Source organism: Dipodomys spectabilis, unplaced genomic scaffold (genome assembly GCF_019054845.1).
Source record: "Dipodomys spectabilis isolate Male_0828 unplaced genomic scaffold, ASM1905484v1 ptg000234l, whole genome shotgun sequence".
In the NCBI taxonomy this organism is placed as follows: Eukaryota; Metazoa; Chordata; class Mammalia; order Rodentia; family Heteromyidae; genus Dipodomys; species Dipodomys spectabilis.
Window position 1 is genome coordinate 18,679,709 of NW_024870911.1, and position 19,160 is coordinate 18,698,868.

At 36.4% G+C, this 19,160-nt stretch overlaps 1 protein-coding gene and 1 pseudogene across 1 annotated transcript; one reads left to right on the forward strand and one right to left on the reverse strand.

Moving 5' to 3' along the window:
• Positions 1 to 233: 233 nt before the first annotated feature.
• Positions 234 to 7,432, reverse strand: LOC122124184 (olfactory receptor 6C75-like). The gene is made up of 2 exons (XM_042698887.1): positions 7,423 to 7,432; positions 234 to 1,186 (listed from the first exon to the last, which is right to left on the reverse strand). Exons 1-2 carry the CDS (start codon positions 7,430 to 7,432, stop codon positions 234 to 236), a joined length of 963 nt encoding a protein of 320 aa, XP_042554821.1.
• A 4,327-nt stretch (positions 7,433 to 11,759) lies between these two features.
• Positions 11,760 to 12,728, forward strand: LOC122124311 (annotated as a pseudogene).
• The last annotated feature ends 6,432 nt before the right edge of the window (positions 12,729 to 19,160 follow it).

The window sequence follows — 19,160 nt, forward strand, 5'->3', positions numbered from 1 at the left end:
TGATGATCTGTCTTGATAAGCTAAACAATACAGATTATGTATTTATAAAAATTTCATTAGCATTGCAAGAGCAAACACTTTTAGTGCAAGTTAGAAAAGTGAAACCCTAGAGTTTAAGTGGAAGAGGTGTTGGAGCTACCCACATGTCTAACTAAAGGAGGGAATGAGATGCTTAGAAACAATTTCAGTACTTTCACTTCAGCTCTGTCTCTGAGGCTCCCCATTTCACAGGATCACAGTCCTTTACTTGTAGAATAGACCACCCTGTGGACCAAGCTCTTGAAGGCTTGCTTCACTTGCTGATTGCGTAGTGTGTAGATGAAAGGGTTCAGGAAAGGAGTCACAGAGGTATAGAGCACAGCTACTCCTTTGCTCAAAGTCACCCTCTCCCTTGCTGAAGGCTTAATGTACATGAAGATGCAGCTACCATAAGACAGGGACACAACAATCATATGGGAGGAGCAAGTGGAGAAGGCTTTCTTCCTTTGGCTTGTAGAAGGAATTCTTAGAATTGTACGGATGATATTTGCGTAAGATAGAATTACTAGTGTCAAGGTGACCATGAGTGTTATCACAGCTAAAGAGAACACCATGAGTTCTAGAAAGTGTGTGTTTGTGCAAGAAAGCTGCAGAAGTGGAGAAGAATCACAGAAAAAATGATCAATTACATTGGAGGCACAAAAATCTAATTGTATCAGAAGTATAACTGGGGGAAAGACAATAAGGAATCCTGCCAGCCAGCAACTAAAGACCAGAAGCATACAGACCTTGTTGCTCATGATGGTTGTGTAATGGAGGGGTTTGCAGATGGCCACATAGCGATCATAGGACATGGCAGTAAGAAGGTAAAATTCTGTCACTCCCAAGAAGATGACAAAAAATAGCTGGGCCATACAATCGTTGTAAGAAATTCTTCTGTCTCCTGTTGTGATGATGATGAGGAATCTGGGAGTGGAGGCTGATGTGAATGCTATTTCTAGGAATGATAAGCTCTGAAGAAGGAAATACATGGGGGTCTTCAAATGGGGATCTGAGAGGGTGAGCATGATGATGGTCAGGTTCCCTGCCACACTGAGCATGTAGGTGACAAGAAGAAATAGGAAAAGCACAATCTGCCACTGTGGTTCATCTGTCAATCCAAGAAGAATGAACTCAGTTACTGCTGTAGAATTTCTCATGATTTTCTCTCGTTAAGAGGGCACCTCTTTTTTCTTGCTATGAAGAGTTGAAGAAATAAGAAAAATATTTCAGTAATGAAAAAAATGTTCTTTAAACATAAGTTTAGTGTGCTTCTGATTTATTCTATTTAGTGTAATTGTAATGTCCTCTAGATTCATTCATGTTGTAACAACAAAGCTATCAATTGTGCTATGCACACATATGAGTAATTATTCATTGTGACCTTTGTTTTTTTTCTTTTCTTTTGGTGCTGTTCTTGAGTATTGAACTCAGGTCTGGGTCCTTTCCCTGAGCTTGTTTTCCTCAAGGGTAGCACTCTATCAGTTGAGGCACAGCACTACTTCTTGTGGTAACTTGAAGATAAGAGTGTATGTGTTGTGATTATTCAATCCCAGCTTCCTGAGTAGCTAAGATAACAGGCATGAGCCACCAGCATCCAATGTATTATGTCATTTTCATAATAATCCCATAATTCTAATGGTTAAAAATTTTAGTTAGCAAGATAAATAAGTCTAGTGTTCTAATGTTATTTATGAAATTTATTGTAAATAACATCCTATTGTATGCTGAAATTTAGAACATAATAATTTCTTTGCTTGTAATCATCATCTTACTATAGATACATAGCAAAACATATTTGTAAGTCAGGTGCCAGTGGCTTCTGCCAATGATCTTGGAAGGCTGAGATCTGAGGATTGTAGTTTGAAGGAAACCAATCTGGAATGTTTGTGAGACACTTATTTTCAATTATCCAAGAAAAACCAAGAAATGGAGTTGTGGTTTAAATGGAAAAGGGTTAGCTTTGAGCTAAAGAGCTCTAATACAGCATAAAACCAAACACCAAACTGAAACTAAAATATAATTGACATATTAAGTATATATAAGAACTTATTTAAAATATACACTAATTGCTACTTTGTTGTTTTTGGAGAGATTATTTTGCTGTACAGAAAAAAACAAAAGTTTAAAATATCTACTGTTTGTAACTTCATAATATTTTAAAAATATTTTCTTCATTGTATTCTCCTGTATTTTAAAATAAAGGTCTTCTGAATGTTTCAACACAAACCCTGAAAATTTAGGAAGGACTGAAAACTTCTTACAGTTACAACAATTGAAAACAAACTGATTTTTAAAATTTTGATTTCTGGTTCAATTTTTTAAAAATTTTCTATCTTAAAAAACATGTATTTCTCTGCTTATAATCAAACTTTTGCAACCCACTAAAACAACTTAGTGATCCAGAATAAATAAGTCCTGACATGGTATATGGAGACATCTAATAGATGGGAGGTGTTCCAGACTAAATCCGTTTTTTTTTTTTTATTATTGTGAAAATACTGTACAGAGGGGTTACAATTGCATGGGCAAGATAATGAGTACATTTCTTATCAAGCATTGTAGCCTCCTCCTTTGTTTCCCCTTTCCATCCCTTCCCATTCTCCCACCCCCTCATTGAACCCTCCCTCCTCCCTCCCCCGTTGTTTTTATTTCAATAAAATTAACTGTCTCTAACATTGTGAGAATACTCTTCTTGAGTCATCTTCATTAACCACCAATCTACCGTGATCCTGAGATTTGATATATAGTCATAAAAGGACTTAAACATATTCTATCTTTCAGGATCTTGCTCTGTACCTGGAGGTGGCCTTTGTCACATAGTCCTGTCTCATCCACCTTACACTTCAATGCCTATTTGTACTTTTGGTTTTATGAACTACAAGTGCTCTTTGTTGCCTTTTACTGAAAAAATCATACAATCATTCCTGGTTCTTTCATTAGTAGATAGTAGACAATAGACATAGTTCAACACTGAAGGAATGTTTTGAAGGATTGTCTTTGCTCCTGTATTTTATTAAAAATAAAAAGCCACTCTGCATGATAGGCAAAAATCTATTTAATTATTCTTTTTTAAGGTTAGTTAAAAGCTTCAGATATGCTGACCTCTATAATAATTTCTATACAATTTTTAGTATCCAAACTATTTAAATCTGTAATTTTTACTTTGTTTTTTATATTTGTTATAGGTATCATTGTCTTAAACTGTGTAATATTTTCTAAGGATTAACCAGTTGGATATTTAAGTGAGTGTTTTTACATAAATATTGTTTGTACAAAATTTCTGGGAAGGATAAATTCTCACATTCCACTAACATCTCATAGTCCTATCTCAGGTGGCATACAACTTTTTGTCTATTTTCTTTAATACAGTGGGTGCTAATATTCACTTCTATGTAAAACATTGTGCAAAACTATTAAAGGTATCTACTTTTAATTACATGCAATAAATTTTCCTGAATGTTTGATGAAAATGATTCCATGTTTACCTTCTATTGATTATAGTAGAATGATTGTAACCTGGTATGTAGACAAGAACATGAAAAATCCTGCTGTCCTACCAATCACAAAATATATATGCTATAATGGAGAAAAGTATATGAGGCTACTGGCTTTCAGCATTAGATTTTTTTCCATTTGTATAATTCATCAAAATGAAGTTGCTTGCTTTTATTTGTACATAAATCACTTGAGTAAAAACACAAAATAAAAATTTTATTCCTTAAATAATACTTACTCCTAGTACATGTGGCTGGTCTAGTCATTGTCCTTGGTTTATTAATTTGTATAAATGTAAGATCTTTGGGATATTTTTTCAGAGTTTAACAATCCATTCCTCTCTGTTATCTTTTTAGGCATCTCAGCATATTTGTAGGCAAATATCCAAATAATGATAGCAAAAGACAATTTAAAGAAATACTTCAAAATGGTTACAAGAAAGACAGGCATCAACCCATTTGTATACATGAACCCAAGTAAAGATGAAGTTCAAAAGTTCCAAGTTACCCTACCTATGCCACTTCACGAAGTACTATCTTGACACTTGCAATGACACAAGTTACATGAACAGTACTGTAATTTCTTTCCCAGCTGATACATGATATGCTCTTCTGTACAGATACAGTGTTATTCCTGTTAGCCATAATTTATCTGTTCTATTTACAGTAGACCCAGGGGGACCGGTTGAATGAATAAACAAGAGACATCATGGAGATGGACGTTCTCAGTGTATTAAGTGTTAAACAATATCCCTGATTAGTATTCAATTTAGAATAAATGAGGAGATAGTGGCCTGAAATCAGAGCAAAGCATGGAAAGATTTACATTGTCGTAAGCACTGAAAAAGACTGAAGCATGGAAATAATAGAAATGTGTAGTCTTCAAGTGGAAATAGAGTAAAACTATGAATAAGGGATATTTCCTAGGGGTTTTTTTTCTCTAGGGGGATTTAAGAATGCAGTAGTAATATTTTAGAAAGGTCTGAGTTCTCAGACTGTACTATAGCATTGAGCTTTTAGAGTTATTTCTAAGATGTTATAGCATCCCATTGACTAACACTACAGAAAAATTTGTTCAAGGTTATAATCACCAGCATGTATTCATTCCATAATTATATTTGGATTTGTATTAGATGTTGAGTTTAGACCAGTTCTAAACAGCGGTGATTAAAAACATCTCTTGCAATAGATTTTAACCTTACAGAAATGTGTTTTGCAGAAATGTGTACATGGTTACTAGTGTCACATCTGACTCCCTGCAGCGGCTCCCTTGGTGTCTGTGTCCAAACTAGGAAATGGATTGTTAAATTGTGTAATCTTTATTTTATTGTGAAGGGTAATGTATGATATGAGTGTGTGTGTGTGTGTGTGTGTGTTGACCTCAGGGCCTAGGCACTGTTACTGAGCTACTTTGCTCAAGGCTAGCACTCTACCACTTGAGCCACAATGCCACTTCTGGCCTTTTCTGTTTATGTGGTACTGAGGAATCGAACCCAGGACTTCTGCATGCCAGGCAAGCACTCTACCAGTAAGTCATATTCCCAGCCCTGTGTGCGTTTTTGGTTTTTTTAAAGGTAACATGATCTCAAGTGCAAATATATTTCTGTCTTTTACAATTTAGATCAGTTTTATTTTTCTTCTGCTTTACATAACCCATATGAATCATTTCCTAGCCAACATTATACTTTGTATATTATTGTGAAGTGTCATGTGTGATTCAAGTGTTAATATTTGTAATTAAGACTGGAATGAAAGAACTCCTGCTCTTTTCAGTGGTATTGAAATGAACTTCTTCAGTAGTACTGTGATGACATTGACATAGCTTGTGAATTTGTTGTTATTAAATAAATTCAGACAAGCAAATTTATCTGTTTCTTATATAGCTGACCCATGATAACATCCAGACTATAGAATCTGTCTTTGACTATGAAGCAAATAGTTATGAATCAATATGAGTGAATAACCAAATGAATATGGGTGAATGACCACTTTTCATTTTTCCATTCATCTGTCCTCTCTCTTCTTGACCTCACTTTCCATAACATGACAAAATGTGTTTCAGCTTCCTGGTTTTCATTGTATCAAACTGCATGTTACGGTGAATAGTTCAGTCATGAACAGAGTGTGCAAGTGTCTTGTATCCTAACTCATACTCTTCTTGACCTCACTTTCCATAACATGACAAAATGTGTTTCAGCTTCCTGGTTTTCATTGTATCAAACTGCATGTTACGGTGAATAGTTCAGTCATGAACAGAGTGTGCAAGTGTCTTGTATCCTAACTCATAATCTTTTGGATAAATGCTCAAAAGGTGTAACACTGGTTTAGCTTTTTGAGCAATGTCCAAACAGCGTTCCATGGTGGTTGCACTGGTTTAGATTCACACTGACATTGTAATAGGGTTCCTTTCTTCCCTAGATCCCTATCAGTGTTTGTTGTTGTTTGTATTCTTGATGGTGGCCATTTTCACTGGGATGAGATGGAAACTCAATGAAGTTTTGATTTGCATTTCCTTTATGGTCAGAATGTTCAACATTTCTTCATATGCTTTTGGCCATATGTAGTTCTTCTTAGGAGTGCCTGTTCAGCTCCTTTGCCTATTTATCATTTGGGTTATTGTTGCTACATATGTATATATGTATATATACATATACATGTGTATATACATATGGGCATTTGGATATGTATGTGTATATAAATATATTGACACATTAATGATATGCTTTTTATGCATGGATTTATTTTATACTCAGAGTTTCCATATCTGTTCACTAACAGACTGAATAATATATAATCTCTATCCAACATGTATCAACTATTATCTACTTCTATTATCTACCATTTATATCTATTTATCTATCTGTCTGTCTCTCTCTCTATATATATACATATAAAACAAAAATTAAGGCTCTTCCAATCTTACGTGATTGGATCAATAAGTTCTTCATCATCATTTTCATTACGAAATCTCATGTAATATATTCAAATGACTCAAATTTTGTGAATTAGTGTCATTTTTTGGAGAGTAATTTTTAAATATTATGAGTTGAGTAATATTCCATAGGGATTTCAATTAACAAATAGATGTTTTCATTATTAGTAACCATTTAATTGTATATGCTCCAGCCAATTTCCAAGATAATTGTGCACTATATAATACACATACATATAATATATATTTGGTTCTAGGGTTTGAATTCAAGATCTTAAGCTTGCTAAGCTGGTGCTTTACTACTTGAGCCTATTTCAGTGGTTATTTTGGAAATGCAGCCTAATGAACTTTTGCTACCTAAGCTGGCCTTGAATCATTATCCTTTAGCTTTCAGCCTCCTGGGTACTAGAATCATAGGTGTGAGCTATGGTGCCTGAAAAGAGCTGTCTTTTTGAAATCCTCAAACAATAATGTAGTAAAAATTGCTGTTAGATTATCGAAAATGATATGGGACAAGTTAATTGTGAGTGAGTGGTTCACACACACACACACACACACACACACACACACACATATGTAGTCAGTTGTGGGGCTTGAACTCTGGGCCTGGGTGCACTAAAGAGCTGAGGAGGCCTTTATTGCAAGGCAAGCACTCTACCACTTGAGCCACAGCACCACTTCCAGTTTTCTGGTGGTTAGTTGGAGATAAGAGTCTCATGGACTTTCCTGCCTAGGCTGGCTTTGAACTGCGATCCTCAGATCTCAGCCTCCTGAGAAGCTAGGATTACAGGTGTGAGCCACAGGCATCCGGTCATAAATATAACTTTTAATGTTAAAGGAAAATATATCTGAAGTAATACATTATTAAAAGCTTTTAAAACACAACTGAATATATTGATAGAATATATTTTTCATAAGTCTTCAGTTTTCAATGTAAAATTTGTGGTTTTACAATACTTAAAGATAATATTGCACCTGAGATCATAAATATACTTTAACCCTTAAACAACTCCAAGATTAGGATCAAATATATACCCAGTCTCTCTGAGTTTGACTTACATCATTTAATATATTTTTCCAGATCTTTCCATTTCTTTACCAATGGTACAATATCACTTTTAGAATGGTAAAATTCCATTATATTTATATAAATATATCACATTTTCTCAATCCATTCATCCATTGAAGGGCATCTGGGCTGATTCCATATCTTGGCTATAGTGAATAGTGCTGCAATAAATATGGTTGTGCTGGTGGCTTTACTGTTTCCTGGCTTGTTATTTTTTGGATAAAGTGCCCAGGAGTGGAATTGCTGAAAGTAGAAACGTTAGAAATGTTAGAAATGTTAGAAAATGTTAGAAAGTATCATGCATCCTAAGACAATTCTAATTTCCATTTAGATAAAAATATTTACATTGTTTATGGACCCCCTAGATTAAATATCAACCAAAGGAAAATCTTAAAACTATGAATGAAAAGGTGATTATATATGTCATTATGAATCCAGGAGTTGCCAGGCAATGATGCCAGAAAATATTGCTTACATTTGATTCAGAGAAAGAACTGTGAGATTGCAAAATCATGTAATATTGTTATATATTTATATAAAAGTAAAACTTATGTCAAAGGATGTTTTATCATTGCTGCATAACTAAATTAGAACTCAACATCTAACAAGTATCCAAAATAAATTAGTGAATAAATAAATGGTAATAACTGTTAGTCTTGATCAATTTTTCTTTGTTGTATATCAGTGGAAAGATTTAAATCTTAAAAAAGGCAAAGCTGAGATATTGTTTTGCTATAGAAAAATGGAAATTGAAAGATATTCTAAAACATTACAATGAATGCTTATTTTTCCCTAAAGTAGAAAGTACCACTTGTTGATAATTGTCTTCTATTGCTATTTGCAGAGTTCAAATTTCTATTATGCAAGTTTTAAAATTCCCATTATGAAAATATTATGAAGATACAAATTTCTTTTCAAACTTCTAATTTCAGGCCATCATCATCTAGTCTGTTCTAAATTATGTACTAATTTGGGCTACTGTTTAGCAGATGGTATCTTGAGAACACCCATCTCCACGGCAATTTTTGTTTATTCATTCAGTGAATCCCCATGAGTCCACTGTAAATAGAACAAGTAAATGATGGCTAGCAGGAATAATGTTGTTTCTGCACAGAATAGCCTATCCCTGTCACAATAGTCTTCATTTGAACTGCTACTTGTTTCAAGTGTCAAGATAATACTTCTTTAAGAGTCATAGGTAGGCTAACTGGGACCTAAACTTTCTATTGCTTTGTATTCATGTATACAAATGGTTTGATGCTTGAACCTATACACATTATTGAGTATATCCTGGAATTGGTCTTCTTTAAGAAAATGAATATTTTGGATAATTGCTTACAAATATAAGATAGCAGAGAGGAAATTAATTGTTAAGCTCTGGAAAAATTCCAGAGACCTATATTCAATGAATTAATAATGTATGTTTAAGAAAATGACTTTGGGGGCTAGGAAGGTGGCTCAGTGGTAGAGCACTTACCTTGCATACATGAGGCCCTGGGTTCGATTCCTCAGCACCATATAAGCAAAAAGAAAAAAGCTGGAGGTGGCGCTGTGGCTCAAGTGGTAGAGCGCTAGCCTTGAGCTGAAGAGCTGAGAGACAGCACCCAGGCCCAGAGTTCACGCTCCATGACTGGACCTCCTCCCCCCAAAAAAAAGAAAAATAAAGAAAATGACTTTGATTAAATCAGTCATGTGTATCTGAAGTCACTATTCTTTAAGGTAATGTTTGAGGTATAAAAAGTTTGCATTAGTGGGGAGAGGGGCGTCAAAAAAAATAAAAATAAAAAAGTTTGCATTAGTAGTGTATACTTGTATTTTTGTGACATGATTTCATGACAAAATTATATACAAATAAAATCATCAACACAATTCCAATGAATTGTATAAATGAACAAATTTCAACTACTGCAAACCAATAGCTTCTGTGATATTTTGTCTGCTATTGCATGAACATTTGTGATTTGGAGGAAAGCTATCTCTAGATAGCAAGTAATGTTAATTTGTACTATAATTAATATCTGGAAACCATGGAATCCTTTTTGTAAAAAAGGGCTACCCTTAAAAATGACCTCTTTAAATTTCAGTTTAGTACAATGTGCGTTTCATAGACAGTATATATCAGTACCAATCATATTAAAGCAAAAAGACTCAAAGATTCTTTGCACACCATCTGGCTGCAAAGAAATGAGGTGAGAATGTGAGAATTTATCCCTTTTAGAAGTATTGTGCATAAAGTATTTGTGCAAATCCCTTCACCTATGAAACCAGTGGTTAATCCTTAGAGAATGTTATTCCATTTAATACAATGACACCTACAAAAAACACAGAAAACAACAGAAAAGTGGCAGCTGTTTGGATACTCAATTTTTTTGTGTGTGTGTCCGGTCGTGGGGCCTGAGCTCTGGGTCTGGGCACTGTCCCTCAGCTCTTTAGCTCAAGGCGAGCACCCTGCCAGTGGAGTCACAGCGCCACTTCTGGCTTTTTTCTTTTTGCTTATGTGGTGCTGAGGAATCGAACCCAGGGCCTCAGGCATGCAAGGCAAGCATTCTACCACTGAGCCACCTTCCCAACCCGGATACTCAATATTTTAAAGAAAGTATTAGAGAGGCCAGCATATCTAAAACTGTTAATCAACTTTGTTTTATTTTATTGTAAATATGATATACATTACAGTTATATAAGTAAGGTCATGAGTACATTTCTTTTTGAACGGTGTCACCCCCTCCTTCATTTTCTCCCATTATCCCCTTCCAATGCTCCTTTCCCTTGTTGAAAAGTTCATTTTCAACATAGTGTCTAGTGAGTATCACTGTCAACTAACTTTAAAAAGGAACAAGTAAATAGATTGTGGTGTAGTATGAACAGTAATATCCTTATAATATACAAAAAAAAAGAGAAAATAATCATTCTCTCCTGAAAAACTTAGCTTGACTGTTGAACTGTTACCATTCATAAGCCATAAAAAAGGGAACAAAGTATGCTAGGGAGAACTCTTTTATGATTTTGAAAATACTACAAGTAGGAGCACTTGCAGTTTACAAAAATAAAATTGGGGAGGGCATTGCAAGGCATGATGACTGAAACAAGGGGATCATGGGTTCACTTGGATTATATAGGGAGACCTTTTCAAAAGCAAGATAAAATTAACTTCCTTATTTATAAACTGCTTTGTATCAGAGAGAAGATTCAGGAGAGATTGGTAAGCAAGAATATATTCCAGAATAGTATTTTCAAAGTATTACAAAGACCTTCTTTACAAATGGTTAATTGTACTGGAGCAGAAACGTTGAATTTCGATTGGAGCCACCTATAAGACATCTCCATATGTGATAACTAGACAACATTATATTGGACCAGTGCATTATCTTCATATGTTGCAAAAGCTTGCCTTGAGGTAGAAAAAGATCTGTTTTAAGACAGACAAATTTTTAAGAACTAAGAGGACATCAACACAATTACACTCAAGTACTGTATGCAACAGGGAACAAGTTCTAAGTGATTTGTGTGAAAAGTTCTTAGTTACAGAGTTACAGAGTTAAAATATAATTTTTCTTAATTTTAGGAAATATATGGAATCATTCAGAAGATATTTATACCAAAATATATGAGAATACAATGAAGGAAATAATGGAATAAGTAATGTTTGAGGTAATATGGAATAGAAAAATGTTTTGATATGATCAAAATAAATTTTCTTCAGAACCAAAACGCAAAATGTACTTTTAATGTGTGTGTTTTCACACAATGTAGATATACATATATACACAATTTTACAATTATATTTTGCTATATGTATATATATATATATCTACTTAAATGACTAATGAAATCAAGTAAGTTATCATACCTATATTTTAGCATACAATATGATATTATTTAACTATAGTCCTTGAGATTCACATTCCATCTCTAGAACATATACTTGCTACATTCTGGAAGTTTTTATTTCTTGGAGACATTGATATATACAGTTTATAATAAAAATAATTATAATTAGAAAGGCAACATACTACCTGTTACCTATGTGTATACATTTATTTCCACACACATCCACTCACACCAATATAAATATACATGTATATATACACAATATATATATATACACACACATATACAAAATGTCAGTTTTGCTCTCTTTTCTAAGTCAAATAAACCAGAAAAAGAAAAACATTATTTTAGCTACATTTCTTTATTAGTGTAATAGATTTCTCATTTCTTCAATTATTTTGCAGATAAATGGAGAATGCCTTCATAAAGAGAGAAAATTATGAGAAATTCTTCAGCAGTAACAGAGTTCATTTTTCTTGGACTGACAGACAACCCTCAGTGGCAGGTTGTGCTTTTCCTATTGCTCCTTGTCACCTACATGCTCAGTGTGGCAGGGAACCTGACCATCATCATCCTCACCCTCTCAGATCCCCATCTGAAGACCCCCCTGTACTTCTTCCTTCGCAGCTTCTCATTCCTAGAAATAGCATTCACATCTACCTGCATTCCCAGATTCCTGGTCACCATCACGACAGGAGACAGAAGAATTTCTTACAATGGCTGTGTGGCTCAGCTCTTCTTTTTCATCTTCTTGGGAGTGACAGAATTTTACCTTCTTACTGCCATGTCCTATGATCGCTATGTAGCCATCTGCAAACCCCTCCATTACACAACCATCATGAGCAGCAAGGTCTGTATGCTTCTGGTCTTTAGTTGCTGGCTGGCAGGATTCCTGATCATCTTTCCCCCAATTATCCTTTTGCTACAGTTAGATTTCTGTGCTTCCAATATAATCGATCACTTCATCTGTGACTCTTCTCCAATTCTGCAGCTTTCTTGCACAAACACACATTTTCTAGAACTCATGGCATTCCTTTTAGCCGTGGTGACACTCATGGTCACCTTGACACTAATAATTCTATCTTATGCAAAGATCATCCGTACAATTCTGAGAATTCCTTCTACAAGCAGAAGGAAGAAAGCCTTCTCCACTTGCTCCTCCCATATGATTGTTGTGTCCCTCTCTTATGGTAGCTGCATCTTCATGTACATTAAGCCTTCAGCAAGGGAGAGGGTGACTTTGAGCAAAGGAGTAGCTATGCTCAACACCTCTGTGGCTCCTCTCCTGAACCCTTTCATCTACACACTACGCAATCAGCAAGTGAAGCAAGCCTTCAAGAGCTTGGTCCACAGGGTGGTCTTTTCTACAAGTAAAGGAATGTGATCCTGTGAAATGGAGAGCCCCAGAGAGAGAGCTGAAGAAAAACTACATAAATTATTTCTAACCATGTCTTTTTATTCCTTCAGTTAGGTATGGTTGTAAAGCACCAATGCCTCTTTTTTTCATTAGCTTAAAATGTATATGTTAACTACACTGAATTATATAAAATGTGCAAGACCTTTTTTAGCTGTGTAACAAAGTTTCAGAGAAACCCTAATCCTTGTTGCTTTTCATATCAAGACAAATCATGTGTTCTTTCATTAAACAGTTTGCTATACATTGTTTAACTGAAATATTTTATTTCTGACAATTGTATTTTATAGGAAATAATGATTTTAAAGACCAATTATTATTGTAATTTGTGTTTTTACACCTTCTGTATCCTTTGAACTGAAATGAAGAAAAAAGTAGCAAAGAACACAGAATGGTGCAATATTGACATCAATACTCCTTCTTGTAAATAATAATATCTAATGCACTGTTGCCTTCATTCTCCATGATTTATGAGACCACAATACTCTTTAACTTTTCTCTGATATCTGAGAAGTGAGGCAGAATTTCCCGAAAATAATTTTATTGTTTAGGATCACTATTACTCTCTACTGTTTATATGAGGGCATTTTAAGTTAAGAAAACATCAATAGTTTAGCACTCATGGGAATCTGACCATAGAAATCACACTGAATATTTGAGTAAAAGTAATGACAGCAGGGGGCTGGTGGCTCATACTTGTAATCCTAGCTACTCTGGAGGCTGAGATCTGAGGATTGAGGTTCAAACCAGCCTGGGCAGGAAAGTCCCTGAGACTCTTATCTCCAGTATACCAGAAAGCTGAAAATGGCTCTATAGCTCAAGTGGTAGAGCGCTGGCTTTGAGCTGAAGAGCTCAAGGACAGCGCCAAGGCCCAGAGCTCAAGTCCCTGACCAACAAAAAAAGAAAAAACAAACAAGAAACCTTAAAACAACAATGACAACAAGAGTAATCAACTAGCCACATGCTGTAATCATCCCAGTAATCCTAGCCCCTCAGGAGGTTAATATTTGAGGATCACTGTTCAAAGCACCCAGGACAAGGAAGGTTATATGACTCTAATTTCCAATGAAGCACCAAAAACACTAATTAGAACTCTAGCTCAAGAGATACAGCCTTGAGCACCAATAGGGACAGTGTCCAGGTCCTGAGTTCAAGCCCCAGGACTGGCATAACACAGTAAAAATATAAATAACAAACCAATCCACCAATTTGTCTTAGATATATCTAAATTAGAAATTCTATATGGTTGGTCTAAAAAAGTGGGATAAAAGGCTGCCACCCGGGCTGGGAAGGTGGCTCAGTGGTAGAGCGCTTGCCTTGCATGCCTGAGGCCCTGGGTTCGATTCCTCAGCACCACATAAGCAAAAAGAAAAAAAGCCAGAAGTGGCGCTGTGGCTCAAGTGGTAGAGCGCTATCCATGAGCTGAAGAACTGAGGGACAGTGCCAAGGCCCAGAGTTCAGGCCCCATGACAGGACCCAAAAAAAAAAAAAGGCTACCACCCATTGATTAAGGATTTTTAAAGAGATGTTTACATTGTTGAGGGTGGCAGTGATTTGTACCCAACATTCTGAAAAACTAAGCACCCTAGAAAGGCCAGACATAAAAATAATGGTAATTGAAATAAGAAATGAATACTTGTATTAGTCCTTTAGAAAACAAAGCAAAACAAAATTAAACTTGTCCAAATAAGTATGAAGGGAGACATGATAAATAGAATGCAAATTATATTTATAATGCAAATAGGATGTAGTAATTATGACAGTTCTATAATTTGTTTTGATTAATTTAACACATATTTTATTGAAGGCATATTCCTTTACGACTTTTGGAAGGCAACCATGAACAAAATATTCTCTCTGCCTAAAAACACATCAGTAGAGCTACTTTAAAAATTATATTGCCCGAACACAGTTTGAAAAATACTCTTGCATTGATAAACATAACTACGTGAGTCCAGCTCAGCTGTTGTGGCCAAATGAATTTATAAAATGTAGCAATATGCCCCATCACATGGGTGGAGCAAAAGCAAACAGTGACTTGGGCTTGGGAATTTAACCCAGGAGACATATCATCAGAAAGAGATGTGCAGCAAGGGGAAGGCTTACACTAAGTCTTAGTTCTGAGTGTGGTGAATCTGCCATACACAAGTCCCATGGCTCTCCCTGAGGTCAGTGGCAGGGCTGAAATAACTCAGGACTTAGTTCAAACATGACAGGATCTTACACCAAAGGAAAATGAACATAAAACACACAGAAAGTACATCATTTATGTCGTTATGTGGTTACATATGACATCTGAGATTAGCAGAAGAGTCAGGAGATTCTAAAGTTCTTGGATTAAATGATTTTCCTTTCATATTGGCCAAGGTTTTTATTCCATAGGAGTAATTGCTTCATGAATATTTCATTTATAAGGCTGTAGTAATTTGGAGAAATAGCCCCAAAAGTAATCTTGGGTGTTTTTCATATCATCATCTACTGCTTTTTTAAAAAGGCATCAGTGGTCTCAATAACATGTAATTTTGCCATTCTGAGATTGCCTGCATATTTCTAGTTTACACAGTTGCTCCCTTCCATTTCATGTGGTCCAATGACTGAATCTGTTTGAATCACCATGTTGATCTATACAGCCATGGGTAACTCTATGCACACTTGGGAAGCAAAAGCCACAGAGGTCAGTGGCCTCATGCTTCCCAGTGAGAGCAGTTACACCCCTTGAGGATCTCTTTCACAAGGTGCTCAGCAGGCTGTGGGAATGTATTGTCAGGCAGATTTTGAGAATGAGCCACCCTGGGGCATAACCCTTGCTCTGGGAAACCTGGGACACCCAGCTCTGGTCTCCAGTTCCCATGGGAGTTAGTCACCAGAGGTTCTTGGGAGAGAGAGAGAGATTTTGATTTCTGCAAGCTACAAGTTCCTGGTCAGAGCTTAGGAAGCATTGAAAGGTTCTGGGCTCAACAGCCCCAAACAGACCTGGTGAGAGCAGATCCACTGCCTGAGCATCAGTTCAGTGATAAGGCATCATACAGGAAGTCAGTTGCGAGATATGGAGAAGCCACATTTTAAGAACTTGAATCGGGAGTCTTTACTAGAGAGCCAGCGACTGTAGGTGGATACATATCACCCCCTTCCCCAATCTTGCAGCCTCAAATACACTTAATCCTGTTAGGACACGGAGCCATAAGGGTAAAAGAAAGACCAGAAAAACAATCTGAACAAACTACATCAATTCTAAGGGAGAGTTGAGGAGGGATGACCTGGTGACCTGGGTAGTCGGGAGACAGGAAGCATGAGCAAACTGCCTCGAACCTGAGTTTATGGCCTACTATCAGCACACAAAAACCTGTTGTTGGATATATGTGTTTTGAGCACTATGTTGTGTTGATAGTTCTCTTCAAATATTCAGACCCACTTGAAATTTGTGGAAATTGCCTTGAACAGCAGCAGGATATTTCCTCATGAAGAGCAAGTTGTGATCAGTTATTTGCATTTGAGGTATTTTCCAATCCTCTTTGTTTAGTATTAGCTCCTTTATCATGTATAATTTTAAACCCCTTTTTAAATTCCCCTTGTGAAGTCATTATTATGAAAATGCAAATCTTTTTAAACTTCTCATTTCAGACCATTATAATGTAATCTGTTGTAAATTAAATTCCAATTTGGGCTACTGTTTAGCAGTTGGTATCTTGAGAATACACATCTCAATGGTAACTTGTGTATATTAATTCAATGAATCCCCAGGAGTCCACTGAAAATAGAACAAATAAATGATGGCTAGCAGGATTAATGTTGTGTATACAGAAGAGCCTATCCTCATGACCATCAGCTAGAAAACATGTCACATTAGTCTTCATTTCAACTGTCACTTGTTTCAGGTATCAAGATAATATTTCTTTAACAGTTATAGGTAGGGTAACTGGGGAATTTAGCACTTTCTATTTATTTGTATGCATATATACAAATAATTTGAAGCTTGAAGCTGTAAATCTTGTGGGCTATGTTTTGGAATTGTCCTTCTTTAAAAAATAATATTTGCTAACAAATATAAGACAGAAGAGAGGAAATTAATTGGAAAAATCCCAAAGACCTATGTTCAAGGTAATTAATAATGTATGTTTAAACTAATGCCTTTTTTTTTTTTTTTACTAAATCAGCTCTACATATCAGAAGAGTCATTATTCTCAAAGGTATTATTTAAGATATAGAAAATTTGCATTAGTACTGTATACTTCTATTTTAGTGAACTGATATCAATGCCAAAATTACATACAAATAAATAACACAATTCCAATGAATTGTATAAGTGGACAAATTTCAACTATTGCAAACCAATAGATTCAAGTGACATTTTGTTATTGCATGGACATTTTTTGATTTATAGACATTTTGTCTCTGTTATTGCATGAACATTTTGCAATTTATAGGATATCAGGATTTTTCATGTTCTTGTCTAGATAACAGGTTATGATCATTTATATTATAATCAATAGCTGGAAATCGTGGAATCAATTTTGTAAAACATTCCTACCCTTAAAAATGGCCTCCTTATATTTTAGTTTGCACCAATTATATTCATGCAATAAGACTCAAAGCTTCCTACCATCTGACTGTGGAGAGATGCGGTGAGAAGATGAGAATTTATCCCTCCTAGAAGTTTTATACAGGAACTGTTTGTGCAAATCCATTCACCTCTGAAACCAGCTGGTTAATCCTTAGAAAATATTATTCAGTTTAATACAATGACACTTGTAAAGAATGTAGAAAAACAATGGAAAAGCTACAGACTTAAATAAATTGTTTGGATACTTGAAATTTTTCAGAAATTATTAGAGAAGCCAGCATATCTAAAGCTTTTAACCAACTTTAAAAAAGAACAATAGAAAAAAAAAAAGAACAATAGATTTGTGTGTAATATGATATCCTTTAGAAAATACTGAATAAAAAGTCATTCTCTCCTGAAAATAGCTTCACTATGGAACGATGACCATTTATTAGCCACAAAAAGAGAACAAAGTATGCTTGGGAAAACTGTCTTATGATTTTGAAAATACTACAAGTAAGAGCACTTGCCATTTACAAAAATGAAATTGGAGAGGGCATTGCAATGCATGTTGACTGAAGCAAGAGGCTCAGGAGTTCAAGTTTACTTGGATTGCATAGGGAGACCTTTCCAAAAGCAAAATAAAATTAACTTCCTTTGTGTATAAATTGCTTTGTATAGAAAAATTATTAATGAAGTCAAGTAAGTTATCATATTAAAATTATAACATGCATGTCACATTATGAACTGAAAGACCCCAGCCCGTGCTTGCCCACTAGGTACCCCAAGAAAGTTGCTGCCCCTTACCCTGCATACCTAAGGGGGTGGTGGGGCAGGATAAGTGCAGGCCGCTAACCAGGAAACGAAACCTCGAGCCTCTGAGTCACCGCCTGCAGACCCTAGCCTGACCCTAGTACATGCCTTAAAGCCAGACATTCCTAGAAAATAGCCGACCCACCTGTCCCTTCCTGTAAAACCTAACCCTAATGGCAGGGTAGGGCAGGATGTAATAAATCACTTGTCAAAATTAGGGAACAAACAGTTTCGGTGCATAACGACCCGCACAGACTTGTCCGGGCAAGTACCGACACGTCAGCTTTCCCCCCAACCCCACCTACCCCATCTGGCTAGCTTAACCTGACCAATCCTCACCCTGAGCGTAATTTGAAATTAACCAATCATCCCCCTGTAACCACGCATCTCGCTTCTGTAACCTCGCTTCTGCTGTCCATAAAAAGAGGGTGCTTTCAAGCACTCGGCGCGCAAGTCTCCCGATAGACTTTGTCGCCCCGGGTACCCGTGTAACCGGTTCTCAGACACTTGACTCGAACCTTGTGGATCTCGTGGTTAAGTGCACCTGGGAGCCGAGGCATGCCCGAATAAACCTCTTGCTGATTGCATCCGCACAAGTGGTCTCGTTGTTCCTTGGGGAAGGGTCTCTTCAGACTGAAGGACACCCCAAGCCTTCGGGGGTCTTTCATGTGGGGGCTCGTCCGGGATAGAGACCCCCACCCAGGGACCACCGACCCATTTTCGGGAGGTAAGCTGGCCAGCGTCTGTGTATTGTCTGAGTGTTGTCTGTGTGCTGTCTGAAGTCTTGTGTGGCCAATTTCTGTGCGCTTGCGAATCTGGTGAGTTCGGCCGTTCTCGTCTGTATCAGGCGGACCCGTGGAGGAGCTGACGAGCTCGTACTCCCGACCGCGGTCCCCAGGAGACGTCTTGGGGGCTTCTGGGAGCCTGAAAAAGTGGCTCATCGGAGGGCCTGAAAAAGTGGCCCATCTGGAACCCGGTCCTTTTGGACGCGTGGTTCATCAGGGGAGACGAGAGATCCGGACTCTCAATAAAGTCTCCATCAGGTTTTG